Source organism: Phalacrocorax aristotelis, chromosome 3 (assembly GCF_949628215.1).
Source record: "Phalacrocorax aristotelis chromosome 3, bGulAri2.1, whole genome shotgun sequence".
Taxonomy (NCBI): domain Eukaryota; kingdom Metazoa; phylum Chordata; class Aves; order Suliformes; family Phalacrocoracidae; genus Phalacrocorax; species Phalacrocorax aristotelis.
Genome location: NC_134278.1, coordinates 110,995,649 through 111,019,963, shown reverse-complemented (window position 1 = coordinate 111,019,963; position 24,315 = coordinate 110,995,649). Strand labels below are relative to the sequence as shown.

Here is a 24,315-nt window from a genome sequence, read left to right as displayed (position 1 = left end):
AAATAATATTACTCACATTATTCTGCAGTTTCCGAATCTTCATACATACAAGAACCTGACTATTCCACATCAGAAAAGTCACACGTTGCTACTTCAGCCTATTTTACATAATCTACTGATTCTACTACCTGTTATTTCTGCTTTTTCTGGAAAAGAATACCAACATCTAAGTATACTTAGTCATTACAGTGTTTACTTATGCAATACCGTTTCTCAATAAACAGGATCATACTGAAAAAAGCTAAATATAAACTTACCTAGGCAGAGATCCACATGTAAACCAAGTAACAGAAACTACTTTAAACTTCCACAGGCAGTTAAAATTATTAATATTACTATTTGGAATTAGAAAAATGAGTTATAACTTCTAAAGACCCTCATCCCCCAGGAATCCTCTAAGAGACATTGGTAAAAGATAGCCATTTGTAGACATCATTAACACCTTCCTATGCATACCAAATATATTTAACAAGTCATAACATAGGGGCTACAACAACGTTGATGCAACCCTAATATACCCCCCACTTCTGAGTATTTGGCAAATTACTGTTTCACATAGCATCTAGGGGTTCAAGATTCATAAATTCTATGCTGTCCTGTTCTTATTCACACCCAAGTTAATTTAAGCAACAACTTAACAGTAACAATAAAAGTCTGTTTTTAATATAGGATGTACTTTTTTTCCATAATGTTTTAAAAAGTCATTATAGACAGATTTAAGCAAAATGAAAATGATCAAGGTTGCATATGACATCGCTGCTGTTCCTTAAAGAACATATTTCATATTGGAAGAAAGTGACAGGCCTATCTCCAGATATCAGTAATAAACAGTCACAAATAATATACCTTCTCCATTTATATTTCTATGTAGTTGGCTAAAATCTAATGGTGCTGTTTGTGAGAGTTTAAGTACCTCACCAAGAAGCTAATTTATTTATTTGGCTCCCATCAACCCGTATGTACACTGCCTCGGCCACACCCAACAGGAGACAGCATTAGTCAGTGGAGTTTCGCCCTACATTTGCTCCTTTTCCTCCAACTGACAGTGAAGATCACTCTGAACTGCAAAAAACACAACCTCATATGCAGATTCACAAATCATACAATATTTACCAATTGTTAGTTTAATTAGTAAGGCTAAGGCAAGAAATCTTGTAAGAGTTAAGCATATTGCATGCCTAAAGGTAAAACAGTGAAATTACTATTCGAGGAATTACGTATCCAAATACAACTTTCTATGGCTAATTTCCTCTACTTGCTCAGAAATGAGCAAACAGTGGATGGAGCTCCCTTCTTAAACTATATCTGCAGCCTGATTTAAGGAAACTGAAATCCAGTAACAAAATAAGACAGCAAGCAGTATGCAACTTTCACTACCAGTACAGACAGTATTCCAGGAGAAGTTTTATCTAAAGGTCACAGAGGATTTCATTCCTCTGCAGTTCACTTCTTGTTCCATGCTGAATGTATCAGCAAGGGTGTTGTTTATAACGAAGGGGTTTTTTGTTTGTTTTTCCTGTATCCATGAGGAATCAGAGCTAGACCACCAACTGATTTCACACAGGCCACCCAAGTATTCCCTCGATATCAAAACCAGAAAGAGATTCCTTTTTAAAACTTAAGTTTTTGCCTTTGTCTATAGTACCGATTCTAATTTAACACAGCAAAACACCACCACAGATACCAGATTTCTACTGTAAATCAGAACAGAGGAGTTCTGCATAAAAGCAAGGACTATTTAAAGACGGGATAAACACGGAGCCATGATGGAATCCATGCATTGCAAACAACGTTGACATCATGGTACAGTTCACCCTAGAGAGTCAGTCTTCCATGCCCTAGGCAAATGCTCAACTGCCTTTTATCAGCACTATTAGTCATTACCATGACAGCAATATAGGATGAAATCAGCATCTGTTACATTGCATAGTTACCTTAAATGCCATTCCAGCCACTGAAACAAAGGGCTGGAAAATTACTTGGAGCAATATTGTGCTTTTGCTTGTGCTAGTGCATTTTTCAATTGATGCAAACACATTAAGACAGTTAATCAATTACAAATCAAAATCCATTCTCTGTACTATTAATGAAAGCAGCTTTGTTTAGGTAAAAGCATTCTGTTGAAATAATTTGAACTAAATATTAACTGTGTATGAATTCTGAATAACAAGAGCAAAACACTCCTCCAAGGATTTTCCCTTTTAAAAGTAACCCAACATTATCTAAAGCAAATTGTTGTTTTCTTTTAAAAACATGTAATCTATTCTAACAATGTGACATGGATGAATCCTAAACTTTGGAAGTTCTCCCAGAAAAGGAGCTAAGCAGTAGTCCAGGAAGGACCAGCAAAATCAACCCTCTACCTCCTTAAAAGCATACATGCTGCCTATTTCAAACATGGCATTCTGCAGCTTGTAAAGGGTGCTTCAGCTATTTTCATAATCAACTGCTCCCTTCTTCTAAGAGTTTTCAAATAATGCAGTGTGGAACTTGCACTGTCTCTATCTTACACTACAGTGACTAGTGTAAGGGTAAAAGACTCAGTAAGAGTGAGCTGGTTTGATACTTTACACTAAATCTGTAATGTGGAACATTTTGTAAAATACAAACAAACAAAACCAAAACAAACCCCCCAACTAATTAGCACCCTTTCATTAAGCTGTTGCTTTTTTCCTATTTGTGTCACACAGGTGAGACACAGGGTAAAGGACCTGATTTGCAACCTGTACATCAGCAATCCTCATTTGCCCTCCATGAATAAGGATCACAGTGCTGGATACTGAAGAGAGATTCATAATTCATAATTCGATAGCTTTAAAATGAATCACTTTCATGTCAATATTATTGCATGACTTGATATCCCAAACTTGATTTTCTTCTCAAGGGTGTCACCAGTGAAGCATACTGAGAATTCTAATGCTTCTCTGAAGCACCAAAGTATTAATGGAAATACTGAAAACACTGCCTAATACTGATCCTGTGGGGAAAAAACCTGCAAATCAGAATCTGCACCAATCGCTTTTCCTCGAAACTGACAGGACATTTTAATCTATTTCCTTCACCTATGCATGCAATTCAGAAATTAATTCTAAAGTTGCTGTACTTCAATTACAAATTATTCTGAGGTTTTGATTTGAGAATATAATAGGGAGCACGTAGCTGATAGCCCTCCTTTAGGGAACTGAACTCAAGCTCCAGTGCCCAGCGCCCAGAAAGTAACTGCCTCATAAATCTGCCACAGTTAGATGGCTTGAGGCAAAAAATAAAGCACTTGCTACTAGCTGGAGGCTCTGAAGTACTGCATTGAAAAAAGAAATATAATTAGAAACACTGATATTTCTGTTTTTATTTTCCTCCAGAATCAGAAAAGCACTTTCTTGTTACCAGAAAGCATTTTAAAGACTACCATCAAGCAGCATCTGACACAGAAGTATCACAGAATGGTAGGGGTTGGAAGAGACCTCTGGAGATCATTTTGTCCAACCCCCCTGCTTGAGCAGGTACAACTAGAGCAGGGGGCACAGGAACGCATCCAGGCAGATAAATCCATTAGTTTTATATAGCCTTTTTGTTCACTATGCCTGACTGAGTTCAGGCTGGTAGCATGGGCATCATAAGAACTGATCTCAGCTCAAACATGCTCCAGTCTCTTTGCTGTGCTGTCTGCGTGATTCAGTTTTCCATGTATTTTACCCCTGGCAGTTCTATTCAGTGTTCACACACTGAGAGAACTGAGATGTGGGGTAAATCAAAGACTTGTCCAAAACCACAAATACTTTTTTGCTGAGGCTGCTTCCTGAATCCTGTGTTCACTGACCAACCCACTAGCCTATAATCCTCCCAGTCTGGAGGAATGACAGCATCTCTGCCTCAGTTTCTCCACATAAAAACACATCTTCTAAAGATGTTGTAAAGCTTATGCAACATGTAAAATCTTCTATGCTGATAAGAAACACCATATAAATGCAGTTATTACCATACACAGGAAATCTCGGCTGTTTTCCATATAAAGGACATCAATGATACCAGCAGAAGGAGTAAGACCATGGTCTCAAGATTGTGGTTTATATAATATTTTAATTCTAAATTACGTTACCTACAGTCCTGCAACTTGTTTGTAGAACCACCTTTTTTCATACCTCAGATAACAAATGTTGATAAAACGCTGGAAATGCCTTAAATAATGTTTCACTGAATAGTCGCTTGCTGCTTAAATTTTAGTTAGCTTTTCATACTCCTTACTTGCAGAAACTTAGCTATCTTCTGTTTTCCCTTTTGGCTTTTTATTAAGTTTTCAAATAGCTATTTCTGTGCTTTTGCCACAAGCAATGTAAAAATTACCTCTAGGCCATAAGCAGAAACAGAAAGTAAAGGCAAATAAACCAGCCTTACAAAACAGTGCTGGTTCTTCGGCAAGGGATTTAAATATTGAGATGTAGCCACCTCAAACTTAACAATATCAAATAAAGGAAGTGTTTGTCACCAGCTGTGACGGAAACACATGACAAACATAAGTTGCTTAGGTTTTCTTCATCCAAATCAATATGAAAGTGGTATGGCCAACTAGATGCAAAATTAAGGAGGCGGGCACTGCTGTTTTGGTGAAACCACAACACAGTGCAACAGGAACAGGTAACAATTTAAAGTCAACCAAATTAGTAAAAGGCTATTTTGTGTATCTAGCATCTTCCAGTTAAGCGATACAATTTATTATCCCTAGAAACACTGCAGATGGGCACAATAATAATCTAGAATTAAAACTGTAAGTAACTTGGTCATCTGAACATAAAAGGATACATGCTAAGTCAATATAAATAAATACACCGATACTACTACAACCATTATTCATTATTAGTGTGTTTGATAAAACCATAATGGAACTACTTCTTTTTCTGATACAACATATCAAACATGCTAATGTTTTCCAGGCACAAGACATCTTTCAGTTATGAATTATGTCTTTAAACTACAAAAATATATGTATTTATGTGTGTATGCGCGCACACACACGCCTATATGAGCGTATCCTTTTGACTGATGGAACCAGTTTGCTGTAAATGTTTTCATCTTTTTCCTGTTTTTTCAATTTTAAGATTACTTTTGTTTTGTAATCTGAATGGTCTTCAACAGAATGGTCTACAACAGCAGAGTATCTCCTATTTATTATGTTTTTCCTATGGATTCTGTTTATCTTCTCAAACGCAAAATGTACAAAAGTGGTGCTTTGGATTGGCAGCTCCATGCCTCGTTATTGCCATATAAAGATATGCTAATTTATCCCTATAACTTGTAATAAAACATAAATACTACAATTTACAATTATTTTTTCCTAAGAATGAACTCTAAATAATAGACAGGCACAGTTTCACTGCCACACCAAAACAGTCACTTCGCCCCACAGCAATTACATATTTCAGTAGTCTTTCCAAGACAAGTTGAAGAGGAAGATCCACTCTGCTGTTCAACTGATTCTGTCAACTTTGTAACTGCTTTTACTTATCTTTACTATAGCAGCTTTAAAGATCTCAGCAAGGAAGGATTTATAGGAAATCACAGCTCTAAATACCAATATCCAAATACAAATCAGTTTTGCTAGGGCAGAGACTTCAGACATTGGCCTGCCTGCGCTTCTGGAGATGAAGCTGGCAGGAAGTGGAAGGGGAAGCAACGCACACCAGGCCAGGATAAGCAGCTCAGCAGGAAGCAAGAGAAGGCAGCTACAGGCCAGTCAACAAGATAATGAATTCAATCCAACCTTACAGTAACAAGGACAAAAAGAAATTTTACTTAGATTTTTAGCTCCACATTCAAACAATGGTCATCTGCTCTCTTCCTCCCATTGTAATAAGGCATAAAAGAAGCTTTGTTTGGTTTAGCATTCAGAGCAAGAGAAGACACTACTCATATGCACTGGTGCTGGGAGCTGTGCATAATCAAACCCTGTACAAAGAAACACGGGACAAATTAGGGCTTTAGTGCCCACAGAGACAGATACCAGGTGCTATTTTCACAAGAACCTAAATTATGTAGGTGGCTACATCCCACAGAAGTTAAGGAACAAAAGGAGAAAAAGCCTTCATTCCACATTGCTTTCTGTGGAAAGATACTTGCCTCAAGAGACTGTTTGCCTAATTGACACAACTTTTCCATTGGGTTCTCTGGAAGGAGCTACCAAGAATAGGCACTAACCCAGTGAAAACAAAAGATAATTACGTCTTTTTTTTTTTTTTTTTTTTTTTTTAAATTAAAAATCTCTTTCTTTACAGTTACAGAGCTTTTGTGCCCATTTCTTAGAAAATGACCTTCTGAAACGCTATTGATTACAGAGCTACACAAAAGTAGCAGTAAATTTCCAAAAAGGATATCAGTATTACAAACACCAGAATAATTTCAAACTGGAACTACCTAATCTTTAACAGCACATTTCACGTTCAGCTGATGTGTGATTAATGTATACCAACCTATGAAGTCAGTCCTCAACTGTTATTTGAGGAACAAGGACTAGAAGCAAAAAAAAAAGGAAAATATTTAGTTGGGTGCTATAAAAATAGGAAACTAGTCATAAAATTTAGATCCTACTGAATTTAACAATGCCATTATTTAACTTTATTCTGTGTAATCCTTAACAGAAACTTCCATTTCTAATGAAAAACCCCAACCGTATGTCTCCCAGGAACAGAGAGGAGAAGAATGAATAAAGAGAACTCAAGATCAGTACCAGCAAACAGAAGAAATAGAATCCACATGTTTAAAGACAGATTCTTTTCTTAGCCTTTCTAGCATAGGTATGAAACTGGAAGGTTGGATTCTTTCCATGTTGTCTTCCAAATCTCTTACTGATGTAAAATTGTTCCAGTATAGCTGGGTTGGCCTCATTACTATCACAGAAGACATACTGCATGCCTCATGCTAGCCAAAGTTTCTCAGACCAGAAACGCTGCAAACAACAGTTTCACCTGTGCTATAGCACAGCCAATCCACTTTTGAAGTCCTCTATGTGTTCCTTCAATGCTGGCAAGTGTTAGCAGTAGCAGTATTGCTAGAAGGAATCAGTCTTAGACTATTATGTAAAAACAACCCTGAGAGATATCTGTGACTTAAGCAGCATATGGTATTTGTAACTTAAAAAACGAATTTGGTAACAAAATAATTTCATTTTCATATTTTATAAAGAGTTTGGGCAAAGAAACAAGAAAGATGCAAGTTCTCAAATACAAATTTTATAGCCTGCACGTCTGCCATACACTCAGTAAAGGGAAACTGCTTCCACTACTCTGACTACATATTAAATTAGGAATCAGGAGTCTTGTTACCCTACAAAAAAAAAAAATATTAAGAATGCAGAGAAACCAGTGTAGAAGACATTGGACAGTATTAGTTGCATCAGCTTTTTACAAGGATTCTTAAACGCTTTCTTCTCCAAAGGCAGTAGCAATGAAATGAAACACTTTTTTGCTATGTATAGCTAAACCAGCATAGAAGAAAGATGTTTGCATTTGCTACTCTGAATCTTTCACTGAGTCGCCATTCTCAGTTTGTAAGGAAAGAGTGTGCCCAACAACTCATGTAATTAATCTAGTTGGTGGCAAGAGTTCCACTGACTCCTGCTGAGGCCCAGGAAATGGGTGATAAGCCTGAAAAGAATGCAGAAACATAGGCTCATGCTATTTGAAAGCTCATATTCCGAGCCAACCTTTCTGGAGCAATATAGAGTTAGAAATTTGTAAATAATGAGGACTGTGGTGCTGCAAAGAAACAGAAATATGAAAAGCTGGATCACATCCTAATATGCCAAATGGGTTTGCTATCCTAGGCGCAAAGTCTGTCAGTGCACAGACCTTAGGAGAAGACATCAAACAAGATACTATTGAGTACATGAAGTCTCCCGCCCCTTCTCCCACTCAAAAATTTAGGAAAAATACTTGAAGAACAAGATGTGATTTCCTTATATAACTTAGTCAAAGTCTCAAGCACAGATAAGAGGAATGCTTAACCTACCTAAGAGAAGCTAAGTTTTAGTGATATATGCATTCTGAAATGAACAAAATCAAACCCTCCAAAGCAGTTTCTGTTACTGATTACATCCCACAAAGGCTAAAGGAAGAACTAAAGATATCTCCGATATCTTATACATGTTACGTATCTGTCCTTCCGTGAGCATGCATAATTTATGCTCTCTAATAATAAAGACCAGGGATGACAGCTGCTTGTGTTGTTTTTTTTTTTAAAAAACCTGTAAGATTTTTAGTCTTCAAATCCTGCAAGTAGTTCATACAGTCTTCAGCTTTTGTTTTGTTTTGGCTTTCCTGGTTTAAGATCAATTCTGAAATCTACTACACCACCAAACATTGGGAGAAAAAAACCTATTCATTGTGGTCAATTTGCCACTCAAATTTAAAAATATAACTAAGAATTTATAACTCCTGCATTTATACACAAAGGTACGATATTCAGTAAAATGTCCTGAGAAGGGGTTTTGAAAAAGGACCCCTGATTACAATTTGTTAGCTACAGCCAGCAAAAATAGTTTAATACTAACAGATCCTTAAAAACAGCAAAAAAAAAAAGGACTCTGAAACAGGGAGAAATTGTATTTTTAATAACAAAGTTCATCACATTACACTGACTGTACTTTCTACTATTTCAGTGAAGAGTAGGTAGTTAACTGAAAACAAGATATAAATCTAAATCTCAAACCCTTTTCCAGTCTTTAACAACCTCTTTCTCTCAGGGAAAACTTCCACTTATTAATAATTAGCCTCACAGCACAATACACAGACATACTCCTGTTTTCCAGACAAGTCTGTTAACACACAGAAGAATCTTGCCCAAAGTCAAGATGGCAGATGTACAAATCGCTCCAGTTATGGGGTTTAACCAGACAATCTTATCCTCAAAAACATTGTTATAAAACGGGTTCAGTGATTCCACTGCATGTCGAGAGCTATATTATCTTGCCTGAAGTACAAAATTTGCAGTCTTGAAGTATATTCAGTGTAACAGCTCTGTATTTCTGTTCACTCCAAAGACTATGAACACGTGAAAAGTGCGTGTTCTCAAACAAACGTCTGCCATCACGGATATTAGCAAAATCTGCTGTACTTATGGAATGCATACAAATGAATCATAAAACCCCCTTAGAATTCTTTATAAATTTTAACTCTATTTTTCGTCCAAAATACTTTAAAGCATTTGAAAGTAAAAATTTGTTTAGTCCACAGCCCGTTCTAACACAAAAGTAAATCAGACACTGAAACTCAAATTGCTGTAGCTTTAAAAAAAAAAAGGCAAAAAACCCAAAAGGCTCCAAAACCGCACAATTTAAGTTTTACTTACCGCGCTTGCAGCTCGTGAGACCTTTTTCTTTTTTTTCCCCTCTGTTCAGCACGCATGCTGTGATTCGCACACTGACATTTACAACACACTGAAATATTTGTGAACTCTGCTTCTGCATATAATATTAAATATAATGTTAATTGAACACGTGGGTGTGCATTGCTTGTTTACTAAATCAACTGAAATGCACAGGTCTGTTTTTGTAAAACTAAGAACTCAACCACTGAGGCAAAGCCTCAAACCTGATCTTAATATTCTCACCTCTGCATCTGAAAGTTTCTTTGGATGTGAAGACAATCCCACAGTAACCATCTGACTTTTACCAAGCCCCAAATAAAGTCCTTGAACAGGATTACTGGGAGAACAGTATTGCTAAATGGGCACATTTTCAGAAAAGAAAACAGGATGGCTTTAGTTCTTTGTCATACAATAGTAAATACTGCATCATATTTTTTATAAAGGCAGGACTGAGTCTTCAAGCACCCTGAACCAAAGTCTGAAAGTGATTATACATTCACACAGTTTCATTTTTGGGAAGTCTAAATGGGAAAAGAAGTTCTTTCTTCCTTTCTAGTTCTTTCTTGCCTTATGATATTGCTGTGCAAATGTAAACAATTACATTGCTCTGACAAAGAGAAAAGTACAGCTGCTTCCAGTATTTTAGACAGAGGTGAACTGATACCCTGGGATACTTTTATCTACTATGGGAATTCATGAATTGCAATGGAAGATGTTTCCCTTAAATAGCCCATTAGCAGCAAAGCAGAATTCCAAGATGATGGGATGAAGCTAAAAAATACTATATTAAAGATTTTTTGAAAACACAAAGTTTAATAAAGAAGAAAAGCACATGCTTAGGAATTCACTGGAACAATCCAGTTTCCTGGTACTGATCTGGGAATTATAAATGGAGAATAAGTAGAAAGGGCATATTTCTCAGTCTTCCTTTACAACACCATAATATAAATGAGATTTTCTATCTGTTCTGTCTTGGAGGAAGAAGCCCCACTGGTGCAAATTGCAGTAATTAAAACTCCTCAGATTTATTCAGGCTGAGGATTTTGCCCTGGACTCTGACATTGCTTCATTATTTATTAACATTCTAAGTTTAGCGTGTGTTACAGAAATATAATTTCTGAGAAATATACCCCAGTCTTAGTATAAGAGAAATTAAGGATCTATACCACATGCAATAGCTGACAGTCCAACACATCAGGCAGTTTCTTTGTTAAAGCTGCTACCACAGATTAAAATCTATATTTTATATTATTCCTGATATCACATATAATTCATTTTTTTTTGAAGAATACATTAAAGAAATATGGAAGAAATAATGAAAGCAAACTAAAAGTCACAGCACAAAAAAAAAAAAAGACTAGGCAGTGTTTAGGTCAGAGTATGTATCTCAGTTTGTGGCTTGTGATACTTTCCTTAGTATAGACCTTCTGAAAATCCAGAGAAATTATGAAAGGGCTTGATCTTTGTTTTTGGAGTTGCATCTTGCTTTCTTTGAAGTTTTCTTTCAAAAAAACTAACTTGCAAATAATACACACATGCTCTACTCAGTCATTTTTCTGTCAAGAGACTGCCTTTTATAGTGGCAAACAATTTGTCCCGCCACAGGTACAAAGCGCCCATGAAAAGACACTAGCGGAGAAAAGGAAAGAGTAAATTCTAAAGGACAGATAAAGGTACCTATGGAAAATCATCTGTGCTACCTCATTATTTTAGAGGTAAGTCCTACTACACACAACCACCGTTCCTATTCTTTCAGCCAAATTGTAGATGCTTGAAGGTGAGGCAGGGGTGAAAGCAATGTTAGCAAGTCTCACAAATCATACTGTATTCTGAGAGTACCACAAGAATTAATACAGTATTGTCACTGCAAATGCCTTTGCAGAGGCATTTCTAAGAACATGTTATGATTAGCAAAATCTTTAAAGAAAAAAAAAAAACCAAAACAGCACAAACCCACGCTATTATAGTTCGGTATAATGAAGTTCCAATGCATTCATTCATTCTACTTTGGCATTGCAAAACCCACAAATTTAGTTAACAGTAGGCCTTAAAAGATCTATCATAGACTGAATGTCTACTAAATTATGAGCACAGCTGCTGATACAAAAAAAATAAAGAGTTTCTGACTACACAAGTATAACCTGCAAAACCTGCCAACAAAGCTTCTGACCGACAGAACTACTGCCCTTTTGTATGCAGCTCTTTTTACCTACTTCCGCAGTAAAATATTTTTAGCTAGGTGTTTGCTTCAGCAAGTAATAGTCACTTATGAAATACTGAGATTATAGTTTGCTTTATTCTCCAATAGTATAAAGGATGACTTACCACTGAGAGGCATAAACACACATATTTAATAGGTCCAAATGTCCAGTAGTAAACCAGAGTCCAAGAGTCCCTCTTAATGACAGCTATGTTCACTATAGACAAGGGCTTCCCCTGAGTAGTGTGCTTTATTAGTCTGATTTTACTCTCTAATTTTTGGGACGCTCACTGCACTGCATAAGCGCTGCCTCAAAACAAAAGTAACAGCAGGTATAAATTTTGCTGATTTACAGGATATATAATGTATTAACTTTTCTCAAATGCTTTGTTTCATCTTTACTGAAACTCCATATCATGCACCACAGGTTTGTAATACTGTTCACTCTTGCTCAATGGGAAGTGCAAAAGACTGACAATATTTAAGATTCTGTGGCAAACGAGCACAGGTAATGGGACTGGTTTTTTGGAACATCTGCTTATTATTTTTAAAAGTCTGAGTTTTAAATTCAGGCTTTTACCTAAGAAATAACGATGGTACTTTTCCATTAAATGATTGATTATTTTACACAGCTTTAAAAGATGAAAATGTATTTACCGCTACTTAATATATTACAACACTTATTGTCAAGAAATTAAAGAAATTTCAAGAAATAAATATGCAACTGTATGCAGATTTTGAGCCTCTACTAAAAACAAACTTTCCTAAATTGACTTCTGTTTCCAGCTATACTCAAATATTTAAACCTTTCAAGACTATATTCAAAAAATACATAGTTTTTGAGACTCCAGCAGTTTATAATACTCTAGAACTCATTTAAAAAATAGAAGCAGATTTTTAGGTTATATTGAAGGCAATAAACATTTGGTTAATGATGTTCAGAAAAGACATTAGTGTTCCCAAAGTTTTCACAACCTCATTGGTAGATGGAATGGCCAGGAACATGGCTAGACCTGTCTTTAATGGATATATTACCTCATCTATTCATCCCCTAATCAATTAATCAAAATAGACTACACCGTGACTTTTTTCCTCAATGATACCAAGAATTAACAATTATCCTGTTGTTGGGGAGCATAAGGGTGAAGAGGGAACAGATCGATTCAGAGCACACTACTGCGACAACAGAAGTGTAGAGCAAAACACTAACATAGTAACAGAGCATAGGTTGTGTATTTTATGAAGTACAACAAAAAAATATATATATAAGCTATATGTATTTTTCACATCATATCATGTTATACAATGAGCATTGGATTAATCTACGTAGTGTCTTATATTGTGAAATAGCTAGCCATATACAGATTTCCAAAAATTTATTTCTATTTCAAATCCTATTACTAGCTCGTGTTTCACTGATGTATGAAAACATCACTATAGTTTTTAATTTGATACTTGCCTTTAGTTTTCTTCAAAAAACATACTAGGCGTACACAGTGGTAAAATTAAATATGCCTATTCCAAAGACCTTGCACAATTTTCTTAGGAAAAAAACAACATATGGAAATCAGCGTTTACTACATGAATGGAGAAGAGAGGTGCAGCAGTTTGGAACATGGTCTGTATATGAGTTTCATTACTTTTCTATTTCAATATAATGCAATTTTCCTTAAACAAGTACAAACTCTTACAGTACAATACAAAGGCGCCTTTAAACCAAATCTTCTACCAGTGTCTTGCTCCCTGTGAAGCACTTGTTTTGGCAAACAGCTAGAAGCCTGCCAAGAAAAGGTCATCGATCTTGCCTGAAAAGTTGAGCCAGATTTATACAGCAAGGGCTTATTACAAACCCTCAATGCTTACCAGATGTTCCATCAGCTAACTGGATACAATCCAAGGGACGGCTATAAATCCACAGAGAGATGTTCGTTACGAAGGCATTTGCCGCAGAAAGTCAAAGTTGCATAAGCACCCTTTGGAGAACCTCTTCACTGAGTGGTGCAGTTTAAAAGGATCATGCACCAACAGACTGAATTGTCACCAAGGTCTAATTTCTGTCTGCACTCATACCTTTAAAAAGAATTTTGGCTTTGATCAGTTAGCTTGCAAGGTTCATTTTCTCAGCCAAATGCCTGTGCCATTACTGAAGTCAGTGTTAACTTGCAAGAGCAAAGAACTTAATGTGGACTGTCACACTATTATTTCACACCTCCTCCTCGCAGGCTTTCCAGTTATTGTCATTTGGGTAACAACACACAGACATCTGCTTTCAGATGCCATGCTACCAACAGGTGAAATTCTGTCTCAGGAGAAACATAGCACCTACCAGATCAACAAGTAAATACGCACCAGAGTCAGGTGAATTACAGATATCTACTGACATTAACTTATTCTAACACATTTATTATAAATGCAATGCTTGGGGGGGGGGGGGGGGTTTCTGTTGGGTTTTGTTTGTTTGTTTAAATAAACAAACTAGAAACTCAAGATCTGGATGGGCAAAGATTTCTTCCAGTTGTAAACACAGAAATAAAACAGATTCATAGTTCCAAGAAGAGATAGAAAGAAACCTAGGAAAAAAATTCATTTTTGTAATACATATCCACTCTTCAGCACGGAGGTATTTTAAGATTAAACCAAATAAGACCCAAGAGAAAAGACATATTAGTGATAGTTTTGAATTATCCCTCCTAAGAGAAGAAATTAAGACATAGCAGAAGGAAAAAACTTTACAAACCAGTTTAAGCTTCTTTTATTTTTTCGATTTTACCCTTTTTCCTCACTTGTGGTTTACATGAGTGCTGATCTTCTGGTGCTGAAGAAATGAAAAGCTGAATAGGGAAAAAATAATCCCCCAAACCCTATGTGCATAAAACCAAAGCTTCAAAGGAAATAGGTTCTCAGCTGGTACACTGCATAATGAATTTTGAACACAAAGATTCTGGTTACATTTGAAGATAGCACACACGCTACTGCTTGCTGTTGTTTTGTTAAAGTAAGGCAGCCTACAGAAGCAAAACCAAAAAGCTAGTGTAGTACCCTACCTTCACCCAAGCTATGAATAAAAACATGAGATTAGGCCTTTAGAAGAAGCAGAGTCCTCCTTACTGAGACTGCCCAGAGCAGAGCAACAAACGTGTGCCTGGTTTCTTTGACTGGATATTTTGTTTTACATTGGGAAGGGGGAAAAGGTATACAATATGGACACTTCAAACCCTATCTCCCTGAGCACACAATATTTGTGGGAACTTTCAGGGGGAGCTGCATTTGTGAAAGAGCTCTAGCTCGTAAACCTACCTGAGTCAAGTGACTGAAGACAGAAAACATCTGGTTAGCACTGCCAGTTCAGCACTGTCCTGTTCAGACCCAGCCTTGAGTCTAAAAATATGTTTCTGTGCTTAGCTGAGTCTTGGTAAACAGCTTCCCAGGCATCGAGCAGCATCCTTACTTTACAGATACTTTAAATTTTATCCCTGGAAGACTGCCTGCCCCAATGCCACAACAAATCCGTTTGTGCAGATCATTTCCACTCCACCTACAGCCCTGGAAAAGCTGCAGAGGCTTGTTGGGCCCCTCCTGCCCTGAGGGCAGTGCACTCTGACTGTATCTTTGTCTCTCCCCAGGCTCTGTATGGCTCTCTCTAAGCCACCTCCAATGCATCAGCTTCCACTCAGACGATAAATTACAGAGGAAGGTAAGGATGTGCGTGTGCTGAATGCTCAATTATGGGTTGCAAAGTAAGAGATAAGAAGGTCTCTGCAGTGAAGTTATTAAGAGATTGTGATTCTTCTTTTCAATGTGTTTACCATAACTGAGTGGGATATTACACAATTGGTTCTCCATCTTAAAATGCAATTATTGGCAATTAAAAGCTTGTGATCAACTTGAAACTTTCTTTCAGAGAGAGGTGCTACTGCCAGGATGAGTAGCAAAGGTGGGCTAGAGATACATCCTGATGGAAGAGATGTATTAGTGGGAATAAAGAACAATTTGTACCTTCTAAAAAACTGAGTTTCTAGAAAGACGTGAACTGCTCTCCACCTACTGGAACAATATTCAGCTGAGATCTTTGTACCTAGTCATATACTAGAAATTCTGAACAGACACAAGCATTCTTCATAGCCTGTTCCACACCCTAAGATCAGCAGCTGATGGCTACCAGAAACTATTTCATGGTCTGCCTAACAAATCTTTCAACAGCACCATAAATGTCCCAAAATGGCAATAATCAGAGATAATAAAAGAACCTCACAAAACCCCAGCCTGTCAAAGCTGTATTTGCAGAAGACATTAGTGAAAGAAAACACTGCCTTCACTAAGGCAGATTCCTGAAACAAGCAAGCAAAAAGACTAGCTCCTGCATGCGTGTCATTTAGACTTTGATATTTCTGGGTAAGCACCTTCTGCTGTTCTCTCTTCAGACAGTGCCTAGCACAACCAGATCTCATTTTCTGGGCCCTCATAGCATAAGAAGTGTAATTAATGATGATGATGACTACAAAATAGTCTTAAGAACAAAAACTCTGACAAATGGATACATTAGGAATTGTAGAGGTAGTTTTCAACCCATGGGGTATTTTCTAACAACAGATCTTTGCAAAAGGATGCTACAACATGGAACACAAATACAGTTTTTCTCATGGTATCGATTCTACCGAAGTTGGATGCCTGGAATAAATCCTGTGGATATTCTGATTAACATGCCATATCTATGTTACAGACTTATCAGGTATGTCACACAAAAATGGTATTAAGAAGCATACCCTGCTTCCACCAATACTGATCTCCTTTTTCCTGCAGAACTTCTGCCATAGGAGAATCAAATAACAGTTTGGGTTGGAAGGGACCTTTAAAGGTCATCTAGTCCAACCCCCCTACAATAAGCAGGGATGTACACCAATCAGCAATAACTGTATTTGCAAAGCTGAGAGCCTTCAAACTAAATGAGCTAGCAAGAACCAGGAAACCTCTTCTAAACTTATGTATTTTGACTTAAATGTTAAATATATAACTTGTAGTCAGGTATCTAAGGACTTCTTTGTTGGGCATTTCAATGCAAAAGGCCAAATAATCAACCTAAACAAAATGTGTTTTGCATTCACAAAATACTGCCATAACTTCAGCTAACAGGCTTTATTGTTAAATATCACCTTAAGTTCTTCACCCTGTGAAACGTAAGTATCTATGGGAAGATGTTTCTGAAAATAAATGTATTAGAAGATGTAATCTTTTGTAACTACCTAACTCATAGACATAACCAAGAACTTCGAACAGGCTACTTTCTGCAGCACCTACCATCTCCAGCACAAGCGGTGGTGTTTTATTGCAATTCAACTACCTGCTCTAAAATGGGGAATCTGTAGTTATACAGAAAAACATATGCATTACGCAAATTGGGACATCTAACAACAATAAAAAGTCATTACAATTGGTTAAACATAGTACATAGAAAGAGAGTGTTGAAGAGTTTATACAATTTTTATTACATGATACCTATAATAAATACAGTTTAAAAAACCCCTAACATATCAAGGTCATTCTGAAGTAATTCTACAGTTGAGTCAATACTGACATATTGCAAATGATAACTTAATTTTTAAGTTGGTAGAAAGCTATCATACGTAACCATACACATTTGTGTCATACATAAACCAATAATTCCAAAGAAAGAAGAAATCTACAATGACAACTGCAGCAGAGCCACAAGCTTTTAAATACAGAAGCATCTGTCTTTCAGTCTATATGAAACCGAGTTTGTTGAAAATGTTTTTAATCCTCAGTTTCCTAAGGCAACCTACCTCTCTTACCCACTTGATGGCCATCTGTTACTCCAGTTTGTAAACTGAATTTTTGTGTCATCATATGAGTTATGTTTTAAACTTTCAGCCTGCATTTGGATATTGATCAGCTACACTGCAGCTCTTAAGTATTTCTGAAATCACTCAAAAAACCTCACTCACAAAACTCTATAAGCACTAAAATAGATCAAAAAATACTGCCAAAGCATGTCAATAAAACAGTCAATGAGTACACTTCAGCCTAGAAATAAAGCATATGCTACAGCAACACTGAAGTAATATAGAAAATCAATATGACCTCAGACAACAAGCAGCACTGAAGAAATGAATAAGACAGCATGTCTTAGAGTCTCTCCTGTTCATCCGAAGACTGATAAACAGACACACCTATCTCCATAGCTCTGGCAGAACTTGAAGCTACACGACTAAAAACCCATGCAATCATTAGGTCCACTTTGTGAAGTGACAGAGAATAAATATGATAGACCTTTCCCAAGCTAATTACTTCTTACAAACACCAGTCTACTCTAAACCTTGCTTTTCTTGTAACTGCATACATAAAGTGGAGTCACCAGATGTTTGGTTAATAGCAAAATTGGCTGATTACGTGCTTTGCAAGACTGCAAAATATTCTGGCAGAGTAACAACAGCCACCCATATTTTGCACTGGTCTCCTAAAAGCAAGTTATCAGCAACACTTATTCTTAAGGATCTTATGCGCTTACATATGGCACAGGACATGGCTCAATGAAGTTAACCAAAAAATTTCAACTAATGCTACCACATGCTGTGTCAGGTCCATAGAAGCTCCATTTCTTTGTTTGACCAAAGGGATTTATGTTTAAAAGTTCAGAGCAGGCAGTTATTATTTGTCAGCACTTTAAAAATACAGTAAAATATTAACATTATAAACAAATACTTTTATAAATAGAACTTCACTGATTAACTGTTGTAGTTATTTTAGTCTGTGAATGGATACCTGAGTGTGTATCTACATTCCATAGAATCATAGAATCGTTAAGGTGGAAAGACCTCTACGATCATCAAGTCCAACCATCAACCCAACACTACCATGTCTCCTAAACCATGTCCTGAAATGCCATTTGGGAAGTTTCCACTGATGCAGCTGTTTCCATTCATAGGAAACACAAATGCATATTTACTCTGAATGCACAGAGCCATTTTAAATAAAATATGTCTATAGAAGGTAAATACCCCTGTAGATCAATTTTGGCATAGAGAGTTTAAAGACCTGAATCTCAGGTGTTATGGAAATACTGGTTACATAGTTTAAAATGGAGAATTTTAAAAAAATGTATTTTAAGGGATGTTTTCTCTCCCTCTGCCTACGTTCCCATCAGGAAAAGTGAGCTAAAGTGTTTTGCAGGACTGGTTTTGAAAGCATAATATAGGGATCTTTGAATTTCAGCAGAAAAATTTAAATCCTAACTTTTGAGAACATTGCCTTTTGCATGACAAACAGTTCACTTAGCATTTTCTTTTCAGTATGTGGGCCAGACAGTTCCTACTACAGAATTTACAAAAGATTGCTAAAATAAGTAGTTAATCACCCTCCCTCTCAGTGCAGAACAAACATTCAGAAGCTATAAGCAGGCTCCAAAACAGGATTAGTGTAAAAAAGGTGATGATAAAAATGTTCCTGTGGGGTTTGTTGTTGTAAGGGCTTTTTATGTAGTTTGTCTTCCACTTCTCAGACTTTAGCACTTGTATTTTTCAACCATTTTCTGCAAAGACTAGAATTGAATGGGAGCAAGTTCTAGAAAATTATGTTTTCAGAACAAATACAAATACTTTGAGATTTGAATGATCCACTGTGAAAGTTGGCAGTGCCGCAAGATATCCAGTGGAGAGCAGTCTAAAGCCTTGGACTTTACAGGCTGACCCCTCACAAGTGCACTGTTGCTGCTGGAGAAGCAGAGCCTTTCCTTCAGGTGGCTTCTGGAGGAAATTTCACAATATAGGAAATGGCAGAGAAACTGGCACAGCTCTATAAGCTCCCATGGATTTGTAGCTTGTCTTTAAAATGGGAGAAAAATTGCAAGTAGCAAAGCCAGCAGCTCAAGCCTCCTTTCTACAGTTCCACATAAAAATACCTGCCAGATGCTAACACTGATAGCTAAGTCTGTCTCAGTGTGTGTGGTGGTTCAGGCTCCCTGGGCTACTTTTGGATCCAGCACAAGCCCTATTGTGTTGTTATTTTGGTCAAATGACTTGGGCACCAGGCAATCTCTGTCCACACCTGGTCTACCTGCTGCCTGACTTGTGTACCAGAATTGTGGCCAGAATGTAAAATACTGACCAAAGTCAATCATCTTGATCTTATAACTAGCAATCCAAGAGGGACTGCAGTGGGACGCATGACACTGATTTTGCGAGGTTCGCCAGCTGCGCGCTGATGAATGCCAGCACATAAAAGTGAGTAATTTATGAAACTCATGAATAGGGAAATTTTATTCACAGGTTAACCTTGGTGGGTGTGTCTGCATGTGCAATTTGACTATATATATGTATTATCCCTATTCACATAAACCATTGACCAAGTTCGAGACTAAGACTGGACCTAGCCACACCTAGACTTCTCTCTGAAAGATGTTTAGAAAGCAAGGAGGTCTATTCTGAACCTCGTGACTCAGCAGGAGGGTCCTCCTTATCCCCTACATCCACAATCCCTCTGAATCATTCTAACTCAAGTATACCTCAATTTTCCTTTATGCACTTCTAAGTAATAGAGTGAACCTTGCCATTCTCTAATCTTTAACTAAGTTGCTATGTTGACTGTAAAAAATTCCATCAAATTGCTGTTTTATATTGGCTAGTGCTGTTAAGAATTATACTAATACAATACCTAATACTGTGATCTATCTCAAAAATATTAATAAATCTTAGATTGCTAACTAAAGCTGTGTAACAAATCATATTCCCGACAGTTTGGTGTAGTCAGCAGGATACAGAAGGCTATATTTGTGACAATTTGGTGTAGTCGGCCATATCTGCAAGCCTGCATTCGCGACAGCATGACAAGGAGAGGCAGAAGTACTCTTTACCTCCCTTTGCATCTGCCATATTTCCATCTCTTCTGTACACCTATGCCACGCAAGTGATGAAAGTCCATGAATGATTCAGGTTAGAGGAAGGAGAAGGAGGAAGAGAAATTGTGTACTTTTGTTGAGGAAGTCAGCTTATAACAATGAACAGTTTTCATTGTTTTGCCATGCAAGTGCAAATAATGCAGAGGGATAATCAATCTGGCAGCTGGGACGAAGGGACAATTGAATTTTAAGAGGTACACCGTAACAACATCTTATATCAATATAACATAAAAGCTTACTAAAATTATTGAGAATATACTACTAGTGAGAATGGTTCTTCTTTCTCCACCATTTAGGATTTTATATGTAAACTTTAAATTTATATAGCAATTTATTCCCATAAAGGCTCACTTACAAAATTAGGACTTTCGCCTCTTAGAGGCAACTTAATAGAGGACAAAGCTCTCTGCCCTTATTAATGGATTCAACTAATCTTAAGTCAGTTATTCCAAGACAGATCTTAAAAATCTTTTAGAAGTGCCAAATAACTGAAGTTGCATTATTGATTGCTGATAATTAGAAACCTGCATATATTATGAAGAAGAAACAAACCAATTTTCAGTACACAGAATTACAAGACAATACTGGTTGGCAAGTATATTCTACATCTCAATGACAGATTTTTTTATTGCCTTTTTTCTTTAAATACCGCTGAGACATGATTGCTTCTTTCAGTTAAAATAGTTGCTACAGAGTTTTATTTTCATAAATTGCCAACTGTTCCCCTCCAGAACCCGAGGTGAAATATTGATACCTATTTGCTCAGCATGAGAAGAACGCTATGTATTCTGTGCAATTCACAATGAAGACTGGAGTTCAAAAACAAGATCCTGGTTAACAGATTAGGTCAAGAGTAGCAATCACCTCAAACAACCCTAACCACTCCAAAGTCATGTATTTAGTCTAAACCCTTCATAGTCAACCAATCAGATCAACTACAGTGAACTGCCTCACTGCAATGCATAAAATATATCAGATGTATTCTATTTACATACATATTTATATATGTATATATACATAGATCAAATTAAATAGGCATTTTTGAAACATGTAAAGTAAGTTAATTTCCATGTGGGTTAAGTGTTTCTGTTCACTACAGAAGAATGCATACAGTTGTTTTGTTAAACTAGGTGCTTCACTAAGACAGCCGAAGTGAGAGGAGACTCATCCAAAATTATCTAGGCCTCAGCCCTAATAAAGCAATCTAAAAACAGGATTTCATAACATCACTAACAAAACACCGTAAAAACAGTTTACGAACTGCTCCAATTTCCCTTGTGAGGAAGACCGTAACTTTCCTATAGAATTTTGCAGTACTTCTACACACCACTTTTTCACAGGTATTTAATTGTATGAGAAAGCTCTAAAACTATACAAGTTCTATTGCATTTTGTAAGCACACCAACTTCTCCAGGGTTCCACCGAATCCACCCTAACTAAAGCCTCTTGGTCTTCACAAAAACTTTCCGTAAGACAGCATTTCATAAGCTGCTTTCCCTCAGTGGCTTATTCCATGTGAGTGCTCCCCTTCAACGCTCATGTAATGACATGAATTCTAGTTCTGCAGGTTTCTTTCCAAGCACCTTACAAGTGTCACAGGGTAATGAACCACATAATATAGGAGACATTACCATAGCCATGTTTTCTTTTGCTATATAGAAGTTTATAGTTTTAAAGAACTTTTGAAGAGCAACATACCATGATTCTTCCCACCTTCTGACAGTCTGACACACCTGAATGCATCTGGTTAAGGAATAGTAACACTATGCCTGCTGCGGTATTAAGTATCAATGGGAGGTTGCAACACCATCCACCTGCCCTACAACAGAATCACCCCAATGCCTTTAACCACATTTTAGTTCCATCACTGACATATCAATTAGCAAGATATGTGGAAACTATTAAACTGATATTTTCTTCAACATGCAGGAAGGAAAAAAAAAAAAAAAGCCGAGCATCTCTTATGTGGGTACAAAATGTGGCTATAAGATGAAATTTAAATAACAGTTTGCTTTGGTTTTAAAATTCAGGATTTAGAGCACATGCGTTTTTGCAAGTTGCTGTCAGTATTTGATCAGAGCACAACAACTGATTACAAAGAACAGAAATATAAATGCATTCTGCTGTTTCTCAACTGTGCCAGGCAAAATAATTTCATTTCATAGCATTTTCTGTTTGAGCTCCTGTCAGGGCTTATGTGAATCTTCTTTATGTACTGTGAACCAACGATAACCTCATTTAGCTGAGCTCTATGAGCTATCAGGTAAAGCTGATCAGTGGACACCATTTAAAATAATCAAACCCAAAGAGCCATCTAGGCCATTTGAGCTGATCAGGCTGTCATCAAAAGCATGACTAGGATACACAGATTTGCTTCTTCATAAATTCTCTTATTCCCTCCATATACCACCTGACTCTGTTCCCACCTAACAGCAGAAAATTATCTTAAGGATTTAATAGATATTTCTCTTCCATCTTTCTTCAGGTTTCTTTTTCCAACATGTAACTGCTATGTCATAACAATGAAAATACCTCTTATCATTACAATGTTTTGGTCATTACTTCACTTGAAAAAGAAACATTTAGAGCAAAAATACCAAATATTAGAATAATCTAAAAAAGAAATAAAGTCTTTCCCCCGACTTTTGATATCTTATAATTTCTAGCTACATAATGGTTAGCATTCTTCCAAAAATAAGAATTTTGAAGTTTCTTCTGGAAATGAATACTACTAAAACATTCTCATTTCATTACTGTCCTTTTAGCTGTTCTTGTTACCATCGGTGATTAACAGGGTAAGATGAACTACAACTGCTCATTGACTCAGAGGCAGGTACATCAAAATGTGTTCACTTTAACTGAAGCTCATACAGATTTAAGAGGATATTGGCACAGCACTTCCTCTAATGCTTCCATTGCAGAGGCCCTTGGAAGAGTCCATTCATGAAAAAATAAGATAAAATGTTGAAAGTCCCTACCTTCACCTGACGATCCTGAAAGGTCTATGATGACATACACTTTCCCTTCTGGCTCCAAGTCAATCTGCAATCAAGAAGAGAATTAGAAGAAAACTTAGAAGGGCTCCCAAAGCAGGTGACTGCACATGCAGGAAACAAGAATTTTCCAAAACTCATGAAGCCAAGGTGTAGGCAGGACACACGGACAGGTCTACAGTTCACTACCAACAGAGCCTCCTTTTACAAAGAGGTGCTGAGGACCCTGAACCTTTACTGAAGTAAAAAAGAAGGGTGCACCCTTAGCACTTGGAAAGCTTAGACCCAGTGAATTTTACAAATCAAATATTTAAAGCACTGTTCTGCCATACATTTGTACCACTATTTCCAATGAGAAAAGGAAAAAAGTTAAAAAGTGGTAGTATCTAATAAATTTTTTACTGTAACTTATACTAAGCCCAGCTATGCAAATGTGAAAAACAACACTGTGACCTATTCAGATCCCAGTGAGACAGATCTGCTCTGGTCACAGAATGGGGGAAATGAACACACACAGCTCATATGGCCAGTTAACACGTGTTTATAATAGTCCCTTTGTATCTCCACTGGGAGAAAGAAATACATGCTTTATCCTCTTTTTCTGAAATACAAAATTTGTTTATTTCTGCACCAGTCGGGTAGATTTTAAGGAGTCTTTGCTCTTATGGAGATTACTTTCACTCAGCATGAAATACAGGCGCTCAGCATCAAGCTGCTGTACTTGAAGATTTCATGGGCTATGGGAATAAGCTCCTGTACATTTAGGCACTGCAATGAAGAACTCATTACAAATCCTCCTATACTTACCACACGTTTCATCAGCAACTCTAAATAATGCCGGATTTTAGTATCTTAATGGT

General features: G+C 36.9%; 1 protein-coding gene across 1 annotated transcript in view; it reads right to left on the bottom strand.

Moving 5' to 3' along the window:
- Positions 1-24,315, bottom strand: part of PRKCE (protein kinase C epsilon) — a 298,381-nt gene that overhangs the window by 174,091 nt on the left and 99,975 nt on the right. The window contains exon 2 of the mRNA XM_075089082.1: positions 23,441-23,504. Within this exon, the coding sequence (XP_074945183.1) occupies positions 23,441-23,504 (64 nt within the window). The remainder of the gene's footprint in view (positions 1-23,440; positions 23,505-24,315) is intronic.